Below are 19,055 nucleotides of genomic sequence, written 5' to 3' on the forward strand. Positions count from 1 at the left end.
CATACAGTGCAACAAGCAGGGAAGAATAAATGAAATGAACTTGCATTTCATTCCGAGCATTACTACGGAGAGGACTGCAATTCTGATTCCCTGGTGAAAGGATGCCATCGGCCATTAAGTTGTACACGGCTAAGTTAAGCCCACCGGGTCGATCGGTGGAGCTGACGGGTAAGGCACTTGGGCTCGAGTTTGAAATCATCCCCATCAATCTGATCGCGGGTGACCACCTGAAGGAGGAATTTCGGAAGTTAAACCCCCAGCACACGATTCCGATGATCGATGACAATGGCACGATCGTATGTGATAGCCATGCGATCATCGTGTATTTGGTGACAAAGTACGGTAAAGATGATAGTTTGTATCCATCGGACGTGGTAACACGCTCCAAGGTCAATGCGGCGTTGCACTTCGATTCTGGTGTGCTGTTCGCCCGATTGCGATTCTATGCGGTAAAAACTTTCTGCTCTTGTTTTGCAATAATATGCTTATTTAAAATTATATTTTATATCCATAGGAACCTATACTGTACTACGGATCAACCGAGTCGCCTCAAGAGAAGATTGACAATGTGTACCGTGCGTACCAGCTGCTGAATGACACTCTCGTCGATGATTATATTGTTGGCAATCGGATGACACTGGCCGATCTGAGCTGTATCGCTAGTATTTCTTCGATGCATGCCATCTTCCCGATCGATGAAGCCAACTATCCGAAGCTGGCCGCTTGGGTAGCGCGTCTCGCCAAGTTGCCATACTACAAGGCTACGAACCAGGAAGGTGTCGAGGAACTAGCTCAACTGTTTCGCGCTAAGTTGGCGGAAAATCGTGCAAAATCTAAGTGATGTGGAGTTACTATTTTGATAAACAAAATATGAGTCTACAAAATCCGCTCTCCTGCAAATCAACTGCAAGACAGCTTTAACGTTTGCAATCGTTTAAATTGAATAAAGCGTTTCAGACGTGACTGGCATATTTTTTGTTTCTATAATCTTTTTTTTTAATGGAAGTTTCCAATCTCACCACTACGTTCAAATCAGCGACAGTGGTGCTGATTTGAAAACCACTTCACGCTCGATCAGTGGTGGGGTAAAAGTAAGATTAGAACGCGTCAGACCGCGGATAGCTTCACACGCGCACGCTAGAGAATGCCGAATATAAAGCTCTACACAGCAAAACTCAGCCCGCCGGGACGTGCCGTAGAATTGACGGCAAAGTTGTTGGGACTATCGCTGGACGTCGTGCCAATCAATCTGCTGGCCGGCGATCACCGGAAGGATGAATTTCTGAAGCTGAACCCACAGCACACGATTCCGATCATCGACGATGGTGGTGTTATCGTGCGAGACAGTCATGCCATCATCATCTATCTGGTGCTTAAGTACGGTCAGGACCACAGCCTATATCCGGATGATCCGATCATAAGGGCCAAGGTAAATGCTGCTCTTCACTTTGACTCCGGTGTGCTGTTCTCGCGGTTGCGATTCTATTTCGTAAGTAGAGATAACCGATCAGAGATTTGTTTACATATCTAATACGCACTTTTACGCTTTTCAAGGAACCGATTTTGTACGAGGGATCATCCGAGGTACCGCAGCACAAGATCGATTACATGAAGAAAGGCTACGAGTTGCTTAACGATGCGCTGGTAGATGATTATATGGTAGGGAATACGTTGACACTCGCTGATGTTAGCTGCATCGCAACGATAGCAACGATGGAAGAATTTTTCCCTATGGAACGAAGCAAATATCCGGCGCTCGTGGCTTGGATTGAACGGTTGAGCCACACTTTGCCAGAGTACGAGCAGCTTAACCAGGAAGGAGCCGTCGAATTTGCCGAAATCTGCGAATCATTGAGACTTAAAAATGCGATCAAAGCAAAGTAATGAAGACGCCACCTCCAATGCACGATCAATTTTGGGACATAGCATTCGGATTAGTTTCTCACAGTGCATGCATTATACACACACCCACAGAAAAGCAGACACGGGACCGGGTTTGTTTACGATCTTGTTGCTGGTTTCACCCGGTACCGTTTTCAATGTCACCAACACACGCACAGAAGCTGCAGCATGATGTTTATTGTTAGCAAAATATGGATATCAAAACAGAGCATAAAAAATTGTAAACTCAGATAAACTTAACACAAAACAAATTAAACGTTACTAAGCACAGTATGCATAAGCTAATACAGAACCGTGATGCGTGCTTATCGCTTGTTACCACAAATACATTCATGAGCTGGCGAAGGAAAGTTTAATTAATCCAAGTTATACTGCAGCAGGAAGTCGGTTTGGTTCAGTTCAGTGTTAGATTCCGTCCTCGAAGGTAGGTAAAACGAGAGACAGCACTATTCCAAATCATTTTCATTCCATAACACTAGCAACGGGTGGGGCACGCCTCAATCAAAGTGGTCTTAATTCGCACTATTCTTTGCACCAAGCATTTGCATCAGCTCACCCGCAGCTTTTAATCCACGAACAGACACCTCCTCATAGTACGGCAACTTGGTCAGTCGCTCGATCCAAGCAAAGGTTTTTGGAAAATCGGCCGGTGCCGGCTTAAGCATAATATGCAACGTGTTAACACTGCTGATGCAGCTCAAATCCGCGATCGTCAAATGATCACCGGCGACATAATCCGACTGCAGCAAACTTTCCAACCGCTGCAAACCCTCTATCGCTCGCTGCACATTTTCCTCCGGGATTTCACTCTTGCCCAGCACGGTCAGATTGTCCGTACAGAAACGTAGCCGCGCGAAAAGGATCGAACTATCGAAGAATAGGGCCGCATTAATACGGGCCTGCTGCTCATAATCGTCCGTGTATAGGTTCGAACCGGCACCGTAACGACGCACGAGATAAATCATAATCGCGTGGCTATCCCACAGCAGAAACCCATTATCATCCAGTGTTGGGATCGTTTGTACTGGGTTAAGCTTCTTGTACTCATCATTCATATGCTGACCCTTGAAGACGTTCATTTCCCTAAAAAAGCGAACGGTGTTTAGGGGAACAATTATAGAAATGCTTATGCTAACGGCCTGTTACGAAATAGTAATTAACCTACCGAATCTCAACGTCAAGGTTCAAGGCCTTGATGGTGAGCTCAACCGCACGGCCGGCGGGACTAATGGTGTGCGTATATAGAACCTGCTTCTTAGACATCTTGTACGTAACTGACGGCTCGAACCGTTGCGTTTCGGACAAATGAAGCCGAATCTACCTCATTGCTGCCCATTTTGGACTTTGGGTTTTATGCGTATTGTGAGTTTTTTTTTAGATAGAGATGTTTTTTTTTCATTTTGTTTTGTTCGCCTTTCATCGATGCGTAGCAGTGGTGACGCTTAGCTTAAGGTCGTTTGACGTAATCTTAATAGAACCATGATGAAGGGAGGGGGGTAAATCGATAAAATAACCACACCTCTTTATTGAGAATCTGTTCAGTCATTTGAAGATATAAATGTAGCTGCACTTTTGCCAAATTAAATCATGAAATAATATATTCAAACGGTAATCAGTTCAGCCAACAACAATGTTTGAAAGAATCGTCACACGGTCGGGAAGTTATAGTACCAAATAACAAACAAAAAAGATTTAACCCTTATACCACTCAGAAACGAAGTTACCATTACGGAAGTTAGGATATTAATAGAAATAGAATATAATTTTAATAATTGATTGAACTTTCCACTTACCTTGGATATCCGGATGCCTTAAATACCTCCGTATTTCTCATTCCCGCGGTTGTTGGATACTTTTCTTAATGTTATCTTTTTGTTCGATAACGCTGAGGATGCATATTATCCTGTGGAAATACTTAAAACTGTGAAAGAGCTATAATATTTTACACAATCAAGTAATAGGAGATCTACTTACTGAGCACACGTCTATCACTGCTTAAGTCTCTCACTTCTTAAAATGCTGCTTTGCTTGTATTTCTTTCAAATTACTTGCGTATCTCTGTTTGCACTCGAGCACGTTTCGTTAGGAAGCTCTGAGCCGTACGATGTTGCATTCGGATCAGGTTACAAACCAGATTTACCATTAACCACAAAGCTATCGCTTGATCTTTCCAGTTCACTTAATTCGAATCTTGGCAAACATTAAATCGAATAGGATTGAAGCAGCACATTCTTAAACATGGCTACACCGAGCATGGTTCTGTATTACGATGAAGTTAGTCCCCCGGTACGTGGCGTACTGCTGACGATTGCTGCACTGGGTGTAAAGGATCGGATAAAGTTCGAGTACATCAATCTCTTCAACGGTGGTCATCTAAGTGCTGATTTTATAAAGGTATTCGTGTTTGTTATTTCACGCGTTTAAATTTTAGTTGAGATCTTAACCCAGTTCATTTCTTCACAGATTAATCCTCTACATACAATTCCCGTGCTGCGTCACGGTGATTTGACGCTCATCGACAGTCATGCCATATTGATGTACCTTTGCGATACATTCGCACCAGCAGAGCATACCTTTGCCATACCGGATACTCTAACGAGAGCGAAAGTCTTCAATATGCTGTGCTTCAACAATGGCCACCTATTTCAGCGTGACGCAGAAGTTATGGTAGGTTTTGAAGGCGCTCTCTGTCACATATTTTTTAATCCACGTTTTTAATCCATTTCATTGAACCTTCATTGTAGCGTAAAATTTTTAGTGGCGATATTACCGATCCAACAAAGCATCTCAAACCGATCCAGGAAACGATCGATGCATTGGAACACTTTCTTCAGCAGACGCGTTATACCGCACTCGATCGCCTTTCGGTGGCGGATCTCGCTATAGTGGCCACATTGAGCACACTGAATCTGTTGGTACCGATCGATGCCGATCGATGGCCGCGTGTGCACGAGTGGTTTAAGGAGATGCAATCGCTGCCCTACTACAACGACCAGAATCGAGTTGGGTTGGAAAAGTTGCGCAAAATATTAAGCACAAAAATTAAGATCTAGATAGGAACTTTCTACATCATTAATACATTCGAGAGCCTAGGCGGTCATACGTTTGGATGTTTTTTTTTCGGTTCCTTTTATTGTGCATGCCTTGAGTGTTTTTGAAGTGCAGGATTACAGATTCCCTCATCATGTATCTCAAATGTTTCTTTTTTCGCCTTGCTTTCATGGGAATCAACACAGCGGACCGCAGCTTTGGAAAGCTAAGTTTGCAGAATATCATTCGCTGAAGGATGCATAACATATGTCGGTTTGTTACTGACTCTTAATAGTTAATAGTTTCCACATGAGTAATATATTCATCTCAACAATAACCTGACAAAGTGTGACTATTACTCAACACATCTAATAAACTGCGTCCATTTGAACCTGTTTCTTCACCTTTAATGCAGCTCTATAGAAGACATCTAACGTGCTGCGGAGGTGTTATGCTAACTTTACATGTTTCAAAACAAAATTATATGTATTTTTAATATCTTGGTACTTTAGTGATTTGATTCGTTTAATCCTAATGGAAACGCAATGAAAAAAAAGAAAAAAGTTTTACTTTCCACAGACATGCTTCACGTTAATTTGTACGCATAATTCCTTCCTGTAAGTAATCGTTCTCTCGTTCACGATATTGTAAAGAGTCATGAAATCTTCATTTATCTACTTCTCTACTCTATTCCTGCACATAATTCAACTTCGTTGCTTAATGGGATCCACAATATTTACACTCTTTAAATTCTTTTGCTCTGCTACGCTATCTTGTTTTGTGAAGCATTCAATTTAATCATGAAAATTTCGACTACACCTTCATTTATATAGTGTCTACACTTTAACAGTTTTAGCTAACTCGGAACTCTTCTAAGAAGCCGTAACCGAGCTAGTGTAACAATTTGAAGAAAGAAAATGTAAAGATAAACAGAAAATAATTAAAGCTAATCTTGTTTCAAATTGTTACATGATTTCAAATGGAATTGTTTTGTTTGTTGCGTTTCGCTAATTCTCGTTCTTCGTGTTTATATGTAATTCGTTTCAGAGTCATATATATATCGTTGTTCATAATACACGTTCGGTACAGCGTTGGATCGTGATGTAGAAGTTTTGCATTATGTTTAAACATGTTGCATTTTGAAAACTAAACATTATTGGAATCGCGGTAGCGTCAATGCGATAAAACTGTTTGGTAATACAAAGCAGGACACATTCACAGCATCATTATTGTATCCTGCGTCACCAGCAGACGATCAGCGTCGTGCGAATGTTCATTTCTCGACCAGTGATCGCTGCAGGACCGCTTCCAGGTCGGCATCAAACGTTTCACCCTTCGAATAATCGGCATTAAACCGTTCGACCAACTTCGGTGGATCGGCACTACCATCGGGTCGCTTTAAACTACCAGTCATTGGTCCGTTTGATGCTGATTTGGAACTCTTTGCCGGTGGAGGCAGTGTGGCACCAAAACCAACACCATGCCGGTTACCATTAGCAGTGCTGCTGGCATTAGCCGTTGATTGCGTTGTCGTTGTGCTAAATGCACTGAATGCATCGTCAAACTTGGCGACAAACTCGTTGCCACTGGTGAAGGATGCAGTTGTGAGATTGTTGTTCAGCGCATTGGTTGCGTCCATTTTAGAAAATTCATCCTCGAACGACTTCATCATGGTTGATGATGTTGCGGGACTGGTGGAATGAACTGCGGGTGAGGTTGTTGTAACGCGAAACGCATCCAGCAGACTATTGTCGGTAACATCCCCACGATCGTTCCCAAATGCGTTGAATAAACTGTCCTCTACTTGATTGGTGTTTTTGGAAAAATTATCATTAAATGCATCGAACGGATCGAGCGCAAATGGTTTTGACTTTCCAATTGATCCGACCGCACTCTTGGACGATAGCGCACTGTTGTTGTTGTTAAGGCGATTAGCGTTGTTGTTCAGGGTTAACGTATCGTTTGCACCGTCGCCTGATATACGCACACCCATAAACAGTTCGTCCAACTTTTCCATGGAACCGGTGGACGATTTGCTAAACTTGGCTTCGAATTTGTTCGATAGAATGTTGTTGTTATTCGTCACACTATTGTCTGCTGATGAGAAAGGATCTAAAAAAAAAGAATAAAAATCAGTTAATTGCATTACTTTTGTCAAAACGAAACAAAATACAAACCATCACCAGATTGAGCGTCGTTTTCAGCATCGGCGAATGGGTCTTCGATGTTAAACGGATCCTCGTACCGATAGTCCTTGAACGGATCGTCCGCAAAATCAACTACCGGTGTCGGTGTCGGTGCCGATGAAAGGACTGGCACGGGTGTAACAACCGGAACCGGTGCAGTTGCTGTAGGCGGAGTGGGCGCTTCGACAGTGATCGTGGCCATTGGTACACCGGATACGGTGGAGAAGGGCGTCGAGTTGAAAGCACCCGTAAGCGACCGATTGCTTCCGAAAGCGTTTCCACTTGATGCAAAGGAGGACGACGCTTGTGCTTGGGAGGTTACTGGTTTGAGATTCTGCTTGTGTCACCATTTCACACCGCAAAACGACGGATAGTGTACGTAGTGAATTGATTGTTGCATACATTATAGAGTGTCATTGAATTGGTACAGCATACACGATGATAAAGTGTGTTTAAAAGATTGTAGGAAAAAAGTAAACAAAACGAAAAAAACAAATGAGTAAATCAATAAATATAAAAATGCATGTATCCATGGTGGAAAAAAATAAAGAACAACAAAATGCAGAGGTAGAAAACTAAACAATATTAGATGGTAAAGGAAAATGATGAATGAAACGTAAAAGGAAAAGTAATAAAGGAGTTTTGGCACGAACTAATTGCAGACGAATCAAAATAGAAATAGAAAAGGATGCTTATAAGTGACTCATAGTACAGTGACTGTAAAGGTGTTCATTAAGTGTAAAGAGTAATGTTTTAAGTAGTTTATAACAGTAGCCGATTTCACCACACACACACACGCGCATTTGCCCGAAACAGGTCTGCTAGATTATCGATTGTGCAGGATATATGGTTAACATAATTGATTATCAGCTGTATTAGAAGCTTTTGATTGCGCACATTTTGTCAACTTTGTTCGTAGTTTGCAATACTTTGCGTCGGGTATTTTATTACATTGTTTAGACATTCGAGAGAAGTTCGGATATGTTGCGGTTAGAGGATTATGCACGCCGAATAGAACATCCCTTTTTTCGTGGATTAGTGGATTAGTCCAAACGTCATCCAAATCACGCATTACCACTAAAAATAGAATGGTTTCAAACGATAACATACGAGAAATAGATGCGAATTAGTACGGGTGTGTGCTTTACGTTATTATCTGTATTTTGTTTCGTCCGATCCTAGGTAATATTAGTCTAGTGTTGAACGCTTATTTGGTAAACTATGTGAAAAATATGATTTGTTCATTCGATGCTTTACGACGCGCTTGACGTGAAATGGCAATATAACAATGCTACAATACACATGGTATATACTAACGATGGTTTACTAAAGTGATTGTTACAAACCAGAACAGAACGTACGTTGTGGCCGGGACTATCTGCTTGTGATATGACTATACAGTCCTTGCAGAACTGCCGAAAGACAATTGCATTATGTGTGCACTAAAGAAATTATTATTCAACAAAAGCGATCGTTTTCTAGAGAGATTATAGAACAAAAAATTAATTTATGTCGAAGCGATTTGTAGCGTTTTAATTCCAAAACAATTGTATTTATAAGAAAGTGCTGCTGTACATATGATGGAATCATTGCGAATTTTCTATTATGAGCTGCCCAAGGTATTGAAACAGCCAGACAACAGCTGACCAGAGAAGAGAAAAGTAAAATCTCTTAACCAATCCAAAAACGATATTTAATCACATTTTTCATACCCTTCTAGATAAGACATGAAACCTTCAAATTATTATCTATTTCCTTCCACGGACTTGTCAACGAGTCAACTATGAGGCTATCAAAAATTGGATAAGCTCCAAAGAATTTAGGTTTTCTCTTGGGAGAAATTCAACATTCAAAGTAATGGTAGAAAGGTGTACAGCAGAAAAAAATAATATTAGATAAATGAAAAATAAAAATTTTGATTGAGCATATACTGTAAATCGTTCTGCCATCAGTTTAGCTAAAGGTTAAACGTATTAATTTGTATCCATTGCCTAGTAATTGTTAATTAGATGAAGTTCACCATACTATGGAGTTTATTATCGCACATTAACAATATATTTTTTTCCCCGCCAGACATAATCTTTAACTTCACTGAACGTGTCCGTACGAATGCCCACGAACGATACTATCTTAAGTGTGTTTTTATTATAGAGTAAATAGTTCTAATTTATTTGCAGTAAATCGATGATTACTTTTACTTCATACAGTTCATCGTTACGTGTGCATAGCATTGAATAACTTAAACACGCCCTATTTAGAAGTGACTTTTGGCGAAATGGAAAATTCAAAGCCATTTATGAACATGCTGCATACACTGTATGATGGCTCACTTGCATTAAATAATTGCTACAATTCGATTTACTGTTTAACAATGTTTACTAAAAGCGAAAAGAACAACAGTGCTGTGCAATTTAAATGTAAAAAAAAAACAAATTCTCTTCAACATCATTTGTTCCAATTCGCATCTGGGTAACGTGATGTGTAATCAATTCTCTACCATTAATGGCCACATAATGCAAATGCAAAATAATATCCCTACCCGAAACATGCAGCACATTGGTATAGGTATACAAAAACCAAATCCGTTGCAATTAAACTGACCTTCCACAGCACATTAGTGATACATGAGTGACATGAACAAATACGATTAGATAACTACTAGGCGTTTCGATTGTAGGTATTTGTTATCCGCATGTTTCGAATTAGAAATGCGCTGCTAAGGCATTCATTTATGGTTTAATATAAACAAAATAAAATTAATAAAAACATTCAGTGAAAGCGTCCTGGGAATGTTTACCTTCTATGTAAGCTACAGTTGGTATATGCCAAGAGAATTTCTTTAACGTTACATCTAATCGCCACGATCCGTGGTAAATATAATGCTTGTATATCTATCCATAATGCTTCATTTACTTTCATCTACGATCGATCGTCGCTAGTTTAAATAGTGGTCATTTTTTACTAAATCCATGATTAGTCACTTTTTTGATTAAAGTTTAACAATAAACAGCAAAACAATACGAATAGAATATACACACCACCATCATCGTCATACGGTACATAGTTTTGATAGTTTTAGCGATAAAGTTCATAGAATTCAGTACTAGCACTATGCAAACGTCCTCCACACGGGAAGGAAATTAGTACTTGGATGAAGTAATTTTTTTTGTTTAATTTAAATTTCAGCACAATTTGCACGTTACGGAACGACAGTGCGGTGCGATTTGATTCGATGCACAATATTAAAACTCTCTATCTCTATGTACATCGCACGCGATGCCGGTACGATATTATTAGGAAGGTCGATTAACATATTAGTTAAACACAAAATATAGAACATCTTGGGGTGTTTGTTTTTTGTTCCTTTAACTGGTATGTTTTTTAACCACACGCATGAACACTGCTCTGCTGCTTGCAACAGTGAAAAGGTTAGTAGCTTTCGTTAAGCATCGCATAAATAGACTAATTGCAATGTGGCTTTCTTTTTGCAGTTTGCTGTAAGATGTTCGTGCATTGGATGGAGCGCGTTCGTGCAACGGATTCGAGTATTTTAGACGATATACGCGGATGGTACACTACGGGTCTTTTTTGTTTCGTTTATGTTCGTCTTCCACTTCAGTTTTTGGTTATTTGTTAGTCTCTTTAGTACTATTATCGGATGATATTCACTGAAATGCGCGATGAAACGATAGAAGTGCAAAAGAAGAAGAAAGAGAATGTTAGATATCGCAATGAGTGCACACACAGCCAGCCTGTGTCAGGTGTGAGTATTTAACAAGCAAGTTATACAGTGGCAATCGCTTTTTACGCATAGCAATGGTACCTAAACGTTTTTTATACAGGATGACTAAATTACAGAAAAGGGGTAAAGTTTTAAGATAAAAATTAAATTAAAATAAGGTAATAAGGATAAATATATTACTAAAAGTAGTAAATAATAATAAACATACAATTATTAAAACTACGCAATTGAAAAACACCTACCAAAATTTGTGAAATAAATAAATTTAAAATTAAACCATAAAAACACAACAACCAAAATAAATAATGTAAAGAATTTATTAGTTTTTTTGTAGGGGTTATATCACTACATTAGCTTAAGTTGTAAAAGGTAAGCATGCATAATATAGTTAAAGTGATTGTCCTGCAGTGATTATAAAGATACTATTAGTGCTTAGGTTTTAGTATAAAAGGATGAAAGATGCATGAATAGAGAAAAATACTGTTTTAAAATACATCATCGAATGTAAACTATACACAAATACTTCAGAAATGGGAAAATATTTATATAGAAACCGCCATGACAGTAAGGTAGCATCGTGCAACGAAAAAGCACCATAAAATTAGATAAAAATATAAGAAGAAGAAAAAAACAACAAAGAAACAACAAACGAGCAAATGGCAAAAATAAAGGACGATAGTAGCATGTAACAACACAACACAGATTGATGGGAAGAACAAGGTCTAATTCCGATTCAGAGTTCATCGTCATGTCCACCTAGGGTTCGTGCCAAAACGATGAATAATCTGATTGTTGATAACTACCTTATTGTCGAAGTCGGCAAAATTGGCAAAGCTGCCACCGCCGCTACTATCACCGAATGCATCCGACGCCGGTGGTGCAGGTTTGGTAGGCGTAGGGCCCTACCGTTTGTGAAGTGCAGAGACAGGAAGGATTTTGGCGATTTGGTACAAGATTGATCAGTTAGAAGATTACGTAGGTTAGAAGAGAAGAATAAGAAGAAGAAAAGGTACAGATAAGAACTGTTACAAAGTGCGCTACGAGAGTTAGTTACGTTCTGCTTCCCATCTACACGCTACGCAGCCGAAAAGGACGCTACACGGTGCAAAACGGCGTACATGACCGGGGAAAGGAACACTTACCTGCATTGGTCGTGGCGGTGCCGGTCGCGGTGGTGGCTGCTTAGCTTTCTTCGGTGGCAGGGCTGGGCTAGGCGATTCTGGACGCGGTGGTGCAACGGATTTGCTGGGACTAGGTGTCAGAGCTTGACCGGCAGTGGTCGGAGCATGCAGTATAGCAAACGGATCGCATCCGAACTCATCTTTGGCGGGCTAAAACAAATATAAAAAAAGAGCACACAGCGCATATTAAAAACAGAAACTCCATCGTTTGATTCACTCTTAATTACTCACCTCTGCTGCACTACCTTTCCGTTCACCGAACGGATCGGCACCAGCGGATGCAAACGGATCTGCACCGCTGCTAGCATTTGTTTTTGCACCGAACGCACCAAACCCGTCGTCCCCGAATCCACCGCCCGTTCCGTGAAATCCTCCATTCGAACCGACATCGAACTGTGTGGTGAAACCGTTCGACTTGAAATCATCCCCGAAGCCCGTTTCCGTCTCGCCGGCACTGAACCCGTTCGCTCTGTTATCGCCGAACGGATCGCGCTTGTTAGCGTTCTCAACCTCCTTCTCTTCCAGAGCCTGTTTCGCTTCGCGGAACTCCGGCTCAATCTTGAGCGAATAGTCGGACACCAGTATCGGATCGTTCGATTCGATCGCCGAACGGAACATCGAAAGTGCGTCCGTCATTTGACGCTGGTACTCTTGTATTTGAGTAACCATGGCCTTCACCTGACTGATCTCTAGCTGCGTGTCCTGCAGCTGCGATGTCAACCGGTCGACCTCTTTGGTGCTGGTGTTGTACTCCTTCTCGAGCGATTGCTCCTCATCCCTCAGCTTCTGCAGCTCGGAACGGCGCGAGTCCAGCTCACCTTCTTGCTCCTTGAGCGTTGCTTCCTGCTTCTGGCACTGTTCGCGAATTTTGTTCACCTGTATCACGTATTCGTCGTTTGATGTTTTTGTGAGCCACGTAGTAGAAACACCAAAAGAAGGAAAAAAAATGTTAGTGCATATATTATGTGGTACAGGTACGATAAACATATAACACAATTTGTATCTATTAGGTGCGCAATAACGTTCTAGTTATTTATTTCATTTTTTTTAAATACACATAGATTGTTCCAAATAAGGCACATCAACTACATTTCTAAACCAATTATAAATGGATCATAATTAACATGAAAATAAATTGTTTATTTTTCGAGCGTTATTTGTTCATGAGCAAAATCGAATAATTGACCATTCACAGCCTAAACAAACCTCTCAAGACGCCGAAATCAAACAATCGATGGGAACTACAGAAATGTTAAAAGCACAGCAAGAACTTAGTTGCGCACCTAACAAATATTTTGAAGAATGGAATAACGTTGATGGTTCAGTCGTTTGGATTAAGGATACAAATTGGATTGGAATAAGGGTTCCGTTTCACAACTGTCCGGTCAAGGTGTAAAGAATGATTGAATCGTACTGTTTTGTTTGAACATTTAAAATGTATTGAGGATGCCAAAACACAGACAGGCTCTTATCTTCGTGTCTTACAAATGTAAGCAGCCACTTATCTCAGAGGGTTATAGAAATGCATGGCTAAAATGTAAAGAAACACAACCGTCTCATACGATTACTTGTTGATGTTTCTTTCAGAACATTCGTTAACCAAACATAGTATCACAATTTAAATAATTCATAATTTTCGAACATTATTTTTACTGAGAAACATAAAACAAACAATATGCTAAACAACAAAATAAACAAAAACAAAGCAAAACAAATTCAAATTAGATTGCAAAACATAAAACTGATGTGAAAAAAATAATACTACTTGCAATGATGTTGAGAGCCACTTTGACCGGACTCGAAAAACGGATGAAACACAATGACATAAATCAATAGGAAAGAACATGATGTTACCTTAACCAAGGCACAACAGAATGGAATGGAAATGGAAGGAGCCATGAAGAATATGAAGTTACAGAAACAGAAAAACAAAACAAACTCAAACGAAAACGCAGTAAGGAAAATGATATATGAAAGGTACGGGATGAACACTAAACCACTAAAGGAACACACACACCAAACAAAATGAAATGATAAAGAGGAAATCATAAAATTAAACGAACCTGTTGACGAGCATCGTCAATGTTGCACGCTACCGCTAGCAAGGCTTGATCTACATCTACTTGCTAGTAGTGACAGTGTGGCACACCATTCGAGAAGTTTGTTTTGTATAGTTTTTTGTTTGTTTTATTCAGGATATGTCGGCACAAGCACAAATCAAACCATACGAGTAGTAGTTATAAAAACCCAACAATCGCAAAAGAAGATACGAGCAAAAATGTGAAGCGCATAAAGGTGTAAATCATTAAATTCAAATCAACAATTAAATACAATGAGAATTGTTAGAGTGTTGCTCTCCACTTTTATACACGATAGTTAGAGTAATTGGTATTAATTAGAACAAACGGTATTAGATATTCCAAGTTATTAGTACTATTAGAGGTATATAAATGTGAAATAGCATTCTTTTTTTTATAATATTGACAATAGCATAATGACCATTGCGCGATACAAGCGGTAGAACAAATCCCAACCACTTGAATAAAATTGTTCTTTCTTCTGAAATATTTTAATACAACTTTAAATAACAAACGGCGAAAGAAAACGGGAATGTGAATGTTGATTGATAGTTGTTCAAATTGGCATTCGCCTTAAAATTCCGTAAAATAGACGCCAAAACTCGAATTCGAACTGGTAAATATTGAACAATTTTAAATGTGAGAAATTAATGTTTGCGTCAATATATTCTGAGAAGAGTTACACTCGAAGAATTTATTAAATTTCAGAATGAAATCATAGGAAGTAAAAAATAAAAAGTGATGGAGAAGTTAAACAAAAGCGTACTAAATAATTAACATCTATTAAGGAACTAAATCAGTACATAAGAAAGAAATCAAAATGGCTTTATAAAATTAATGACACATTACATTATGAAAAATGAATGAGAATCAATCAAATATATCCGGCATACGATATATTGTCAAATTAGACTAAAAAAGGGTAAAGTTAAAAAGGTAATTGAAGAATACGGAAAACAAAATGAAACAACTTGTGAAAAATATTATACAAATATGATTAAATGAACATTAGTTAAAATCAATATGCAGACAGATTATCTATTATTCACTAGCACAGTAACTCTCAATCCAACCCAATTGCTTACCGAAGAGAAGTTAATGTGTCTCGACTTACAAAAGATGTTGGGCCAAGACAGTTTGTTCACTGTGCATTATCACAGAGTACTGATCGGTGATCTGTACACAACGACTGATAAGATAAATTTACATAGGCTTCATAGTGTGTGACAGCACCCGAAAACGCACGCTTACAGGAAATCGCTATCAAATATTACAACTGATGCTGCACAAAAACGAGATAAGACGTATCTCACGAAATGCAAAATTAACATTATTTACAATACAGCTGCCAGATATACTTCTGAGAGCTTTTGTATGTTAGCTTTGTGGTATAAAAGTACGAAAGGCCACTAACATCCAAAAGATTATCAGAGGATTGCATGTTACTTTAAGCATAATAAAGAAGCAAAATACACCACAGACCGGAGGCTGGGACCCGTTGTACCAGGAGGGAACCACCGGTAGATTAGGAGGGTGTAAGACGATCGAATAATATCGCGTTGCGTGATTTTTTGTTGCTTACCTGATTCTTAAGGTCATCCAAACGCTTCTGTGCTTCACCTTTTTGGTTTTCCAGCTGCTTTAACGTTGCTGTTAGCGTGTCCAATTCGCTCTGCCGAAGAAGGATCACAATAGTGCGTTAGCAATGTATCATATTTCCCGAAGACCGGATTAACAAAAAAAGCTTTACTCACTTGCAGGCTGCGCAATTCACCGCTCTTAATTCGCACGTCAGCCTCCTTCTGGGCAACTTCTTGCTCCAGCAAACGGCGCTCCTTTGCAAGCTCGTCTATTTCTTTGGAGATCATTTCCAACTCCGGATTGCTGTAGGTTGGTTGAGGTGGTTCCTGGTAAAGAGTATTGCAGTAAGTACACAGGGAAAATTGCGCATAACAGTAAATGGTCTTACCTGCGCTTGGATGAGTGAACTCTTCCGCAAACTGGGCGGTACCATGTTCGGGGCCAATGCCTGAGGCGGATCGATACCCTTTTTGGCTCGATCAACGAACCACATGGCTAGACAGAACTCTTCTAGCTTCAGCTTGCCCGACTGGTTCGTATCACACAATGCCCATATGTGTGCGAGCAAGTTCTGCGCCACACCCGACTGCAGAAAGACATCCTTTATTTCCAGACCCGACACGAGACCATCCCGATCGGTGTCACTCTTGTTGAAGATCTCCTCGTACTTGCAACGCTCAAGCGGTGACACAACCCAGCTGGTCACCTCAATCGGCGCAGATGCGGAAACGAGTGGTACCATCGGTACGGGCGGAATGATAGGAGCGTTTCCAGCCATTGGTGGTGGTCGTGTGAGTGCAGCCGGCAGCGGTGGTACGACCGGTGGCGGTGCAATGTCGGTCGGGAAGTTTGCCACAAAACCACCACCGTCTGCGGCACCACTGCCAAACGCATCGAACCCACCGGCACCATTCTGTGCGGTTTGTGTGCCATAGTTACGCTGTAACTGAGGTGGCAATATGGCCGGGATGGCACGCTTATCCAGCGCTTCGTACACCAGATGCATGGCCACGCAGAATTCATGTTTGTCGAGGCTTCCGTCCCGATCCTGATCCGCCAGATCCCAGATGCGGCCGAGTGTGTCGAGCGGCAGCTTCGAGTTCATCAACGTCACACGGACCTTCGCTCCCGGGAGTAATCCGTTCATGGGACCGAGGGAATCGAACAGTTGCTCGTACTGTTGTCGCTTTTCCGGTTTCATCGACCAGTCTGTACTTTCGGCTGGAAGCAATTTTACCTGTGCTGGAGGTTTTGGTAGATCACCCTGTAGCAAAGCAATGGAATGTTATTCCAAATATCATTTAATCCATGTGATCCGCCGCTCGTACAATACTTACCACCTTTGGTGGTTTCGATAGAACATGGTTGATGTTTTTGAGACTAATGTCTGAACCTTCCTGTGCCAAACCGATCAGCTTGAGTGAGACGAAAAATCCTTCCTTCGTCAGGTAGCCTTTTCCGGTTGGATCTGATAAATCCCATATGCGACTGAGGACGACATCACTGAGGCCGGATTTCTTGAGGAATTTTGCTGCAGCAAGCGCACCGATTTCGTTCGTTTCTTTTGGATCAAGCTGCAGAAGGGAATAACAAATTGCTCATAAATTAACAACCAAAGAACAAGAAGGGTTTTGAAAGTTATAATAGCTGTTAATGTTATGCAATAAGCGTAAGGATTTTATTTCTATTACAAAGCTTATTCAAAGCTGTCAGCAAAGGTACAGTTTTGATTCTCTTCCAAGAAAAAATACATTTCATAATCATTCAGCTTGAGTGTTTTACGATAGGAAAACGAATACTGCTGTAGGTACTACTTTGCACGCACTGATCCATTTATCGATTTTCTCCACTCAGCAAACGTGTTCCATCGCTTTGTTTTGGGTGAAAAGGTAGGTCAAACGGTTACTTCAGAACAAGCCTTCTTAGATCTATCACATGGATGGATTTAGAATCCTTGATAAACTTGCGGGGTATTCGTAAACCATGTCGCTGCTAAAACATTTCCTATTTCCGCTTATGGTCCATGTAATCTCCTGATTTGGTGCTACTTTAATGGCCGGAATGTGCGGAATGTTCCACAACACGGCTAGCTCAACAACAATCAGCCTTGATTTCGTTCTTCCTTCAACTCACCTGTTTATAGTAACCCTCGTATATCAGGATGTGGTCTCCTGCGAGCTATATATGACGTATGTAGGGTAAAGAAAAGAAAAAAAAACAAAATACACGGATTACTACGATATCAAACTATCTAGTGGCAATCGAAGCAACAATTGCCTTATCGTATTAAATTAATTTTTTTTTTTGCCACTGTTTGCTCTTTGGTCACTGTTTGCTGTGTTTTTACTGTTCAGTTCACTATTCCCGGTTAAGCTTTGATAGTCTCTTCGATTGCATCCAATTGTTTTGTGTAATTGTGTGTGTAGGATTATGGATACTTTACTATTGCCAAGTGTTTTGATACTTTGAAAGCCTCGATGAAGCATCGAGTCACTCCAACGCATTTTCCTTCACACTGATAAGCACACAAAAGGGCGTTGTAAGTATAATGGATTGGTTCGCTTAGTAAAAATCCTACAGCTGTAGCAATATTTAAAACCATATTCACAATACAAAAGCACATTCGCATTTTTCGATAATCACTTTACACGATTACTCTACCACCACTTGGTCTACACCCACCCACAAGGGTGTATTGCAGGATCATGCCTACTAGCTTCAGCAAATCATTTCGTATTCCACCGTACACTTTTTCTACGAATCGCACAGAAAGCCTGACGGATTTTCTTGGAACTGAAAACCTACCCGTGAAACGCAAAAATTACCTTTACAATGTCGGTCATTGTGATGGAGTTTGCTGTGGGACGTGAAAAAGTGCGCAATCGAAATCGATCGGTTCTCGGTGGGCTTGGTGTGGTATGTTTTCTGGCTGCTCGCGTCTCGCCTGTTCCGTGTGTCTGCCTTGCCGAAATGTATGTGCATCCAGTATGCAAAACGGCCAGATGCAAGACGAAACACACGACGAGATAATAATACTGATGCAGTTATCTCGCTGGCGATGAAGATTGTTTTCTTCGCTTCTGCACAACAATCGTCTAGCAATGAATTTTAGGACGAACACGGAAAGTGTTTCCTGCTTCAACTGTACGCACTTTTTTCCTTCTCTCGTTTAACTTCTTTGACAGCTTGCGAGCGAGCTTCTCCCGTAATTTTGTACCGTTGGTCTCGCTTTCGCATGCGTGCATAAATGAGACAAAGCATGCTGTCAAAAATGGACGTCAAAGTGACGTTACAAACTGTGCATAGTGGGTGGGAAGAGCGGTCCAAAACGGTTGCTCAAATAAAGGTACTGCTA

At 40.5% G+C, this 19,055-nt stretch overlaps 4 protein-coding genes across 8 annotated transcripts; 2 read left to right on the forward strand and 2 right to left on the reverse strand.

Moving 5' to 3' along the window:
• The first annotated feature begins 24 nt into the window (after window positions 1–24).
• On the forward strand, window positions 25–971 carry LOC125763982 (glutathione S-transferase 1-like). Its single transcript, XM_049427732.1, has 2 exons — window positions 25–449; window positions 515–971. Exons 1-2 carry the CDS (start codon window positions 102–104, stop codon window positions 839–841), a joined length of 675 nt encoding a protein of 224 aa, XP_049283689.1. The 5' UTR covers window positions 25–101; the 3' UTR covers window positions 842–971.
• A 71-nt stretch (window positions 972–1,042) lies between these two features.
• On the forward strand, window positions 1,043–5,323 carry LOC125774967 (uncharacterized). Its single transcript, XM_049445342.1, has 5 exons — window positions 1,043–1,489; window positions 1,555–1,883; window positions 4,128–4,296; window positions 4,366–4,569; window positions 4,647–5,323. Exons 1-5 carry the CDS (start codon window positions 1,145–1,147, stop codon window positions 4,953–4,955), a joined length of 1,356 nt encoding a protein of 451 aa, XP_049301299.1. The 5' UTR covers window positions 1,043–1,144; the 3' UTR covers window positions 4,956–5,323.
• Window positions 2,060–3,524, reverse strand: LOC125763986 (glutathione S-transferase 1-like). Its single transcript, XM_049427736.1, has 2 exons — window positions 3,068–3,524; window positions 2,060–2,985 (listed from the first exon to the last, which is right to left on the reverse strand). Exons 1-2 carry the CDS (start codon window positions 3,163–3,165, stop codon window positions 2,415–2,417), a joined length of 669 nt encoding a protein of 222 aa, XP_049283693.1. The 5' UTR covers window positions 3,166–3,524; the 3' UTR covers window positions 2,060–2,414.
• LOC125763903 (epidermal growth factor receptor substrate 15-like 1) lies at window positions 5,003–19,055 on the reverse strand. 5 transcript variants are annotated; one of them, XM_049427601.1, is made up of 12 exons: window positions 18,526–19,054; window positions 17,834–17,878; window positions 17,038–17,274; window positions 16,089–16,964; window positions 15,874–16,026; window positions 15,702–15,791; window positions 14,105–14,167; window positions 12,273–12,917; window positions 12,003–12,191; window positions 11,664–11,762; window positions 7,110–7,452; window positions 5,003–7,044 (listed from the first exon to the last, which is right to left on the reverse strand). In XM_049427601.1, the coding sequence occupies exons 1-12, from the start codon at window positions 18,541–18,543 to the stop codon at window positions 6,206–6,208; spliced, it is 3,597 nt and encodes a 1,198-aa protein (XP_049283558.1). In that variant the 5' UTR covers window positions 18,544–19,054; the 3' UTR covers window positions 5,003–6,205. The 5 variants fall into 5 exon arrangements, with proteins under 5 accessions (XP_049283558.1, XP_049283560.1, XP_049283559.1 ...); XM_049427603.1 differs by lacking the exon at window positions 11,664–11,762 and having other exon boundaries at window positions 18,526–19,055; XM_049427602.1 differs by lacking the exon at window positions 14,105–14,167 and having other exon boundaries at window positions 18,526–19,046.

Source organism: Anopheles funestus, chromosome 2RL, assembly GCF_943734845.2.
Source record: "Anopheles funestus chromosome 2RL, idAnoFuneDA-416_04, whole genome shotgun sequence".
NCBI lineage: Eukaryota > Metazoa > Arthropoda > Insecta > Diptera > Culicidae > Anopheles > Anopheles funestus.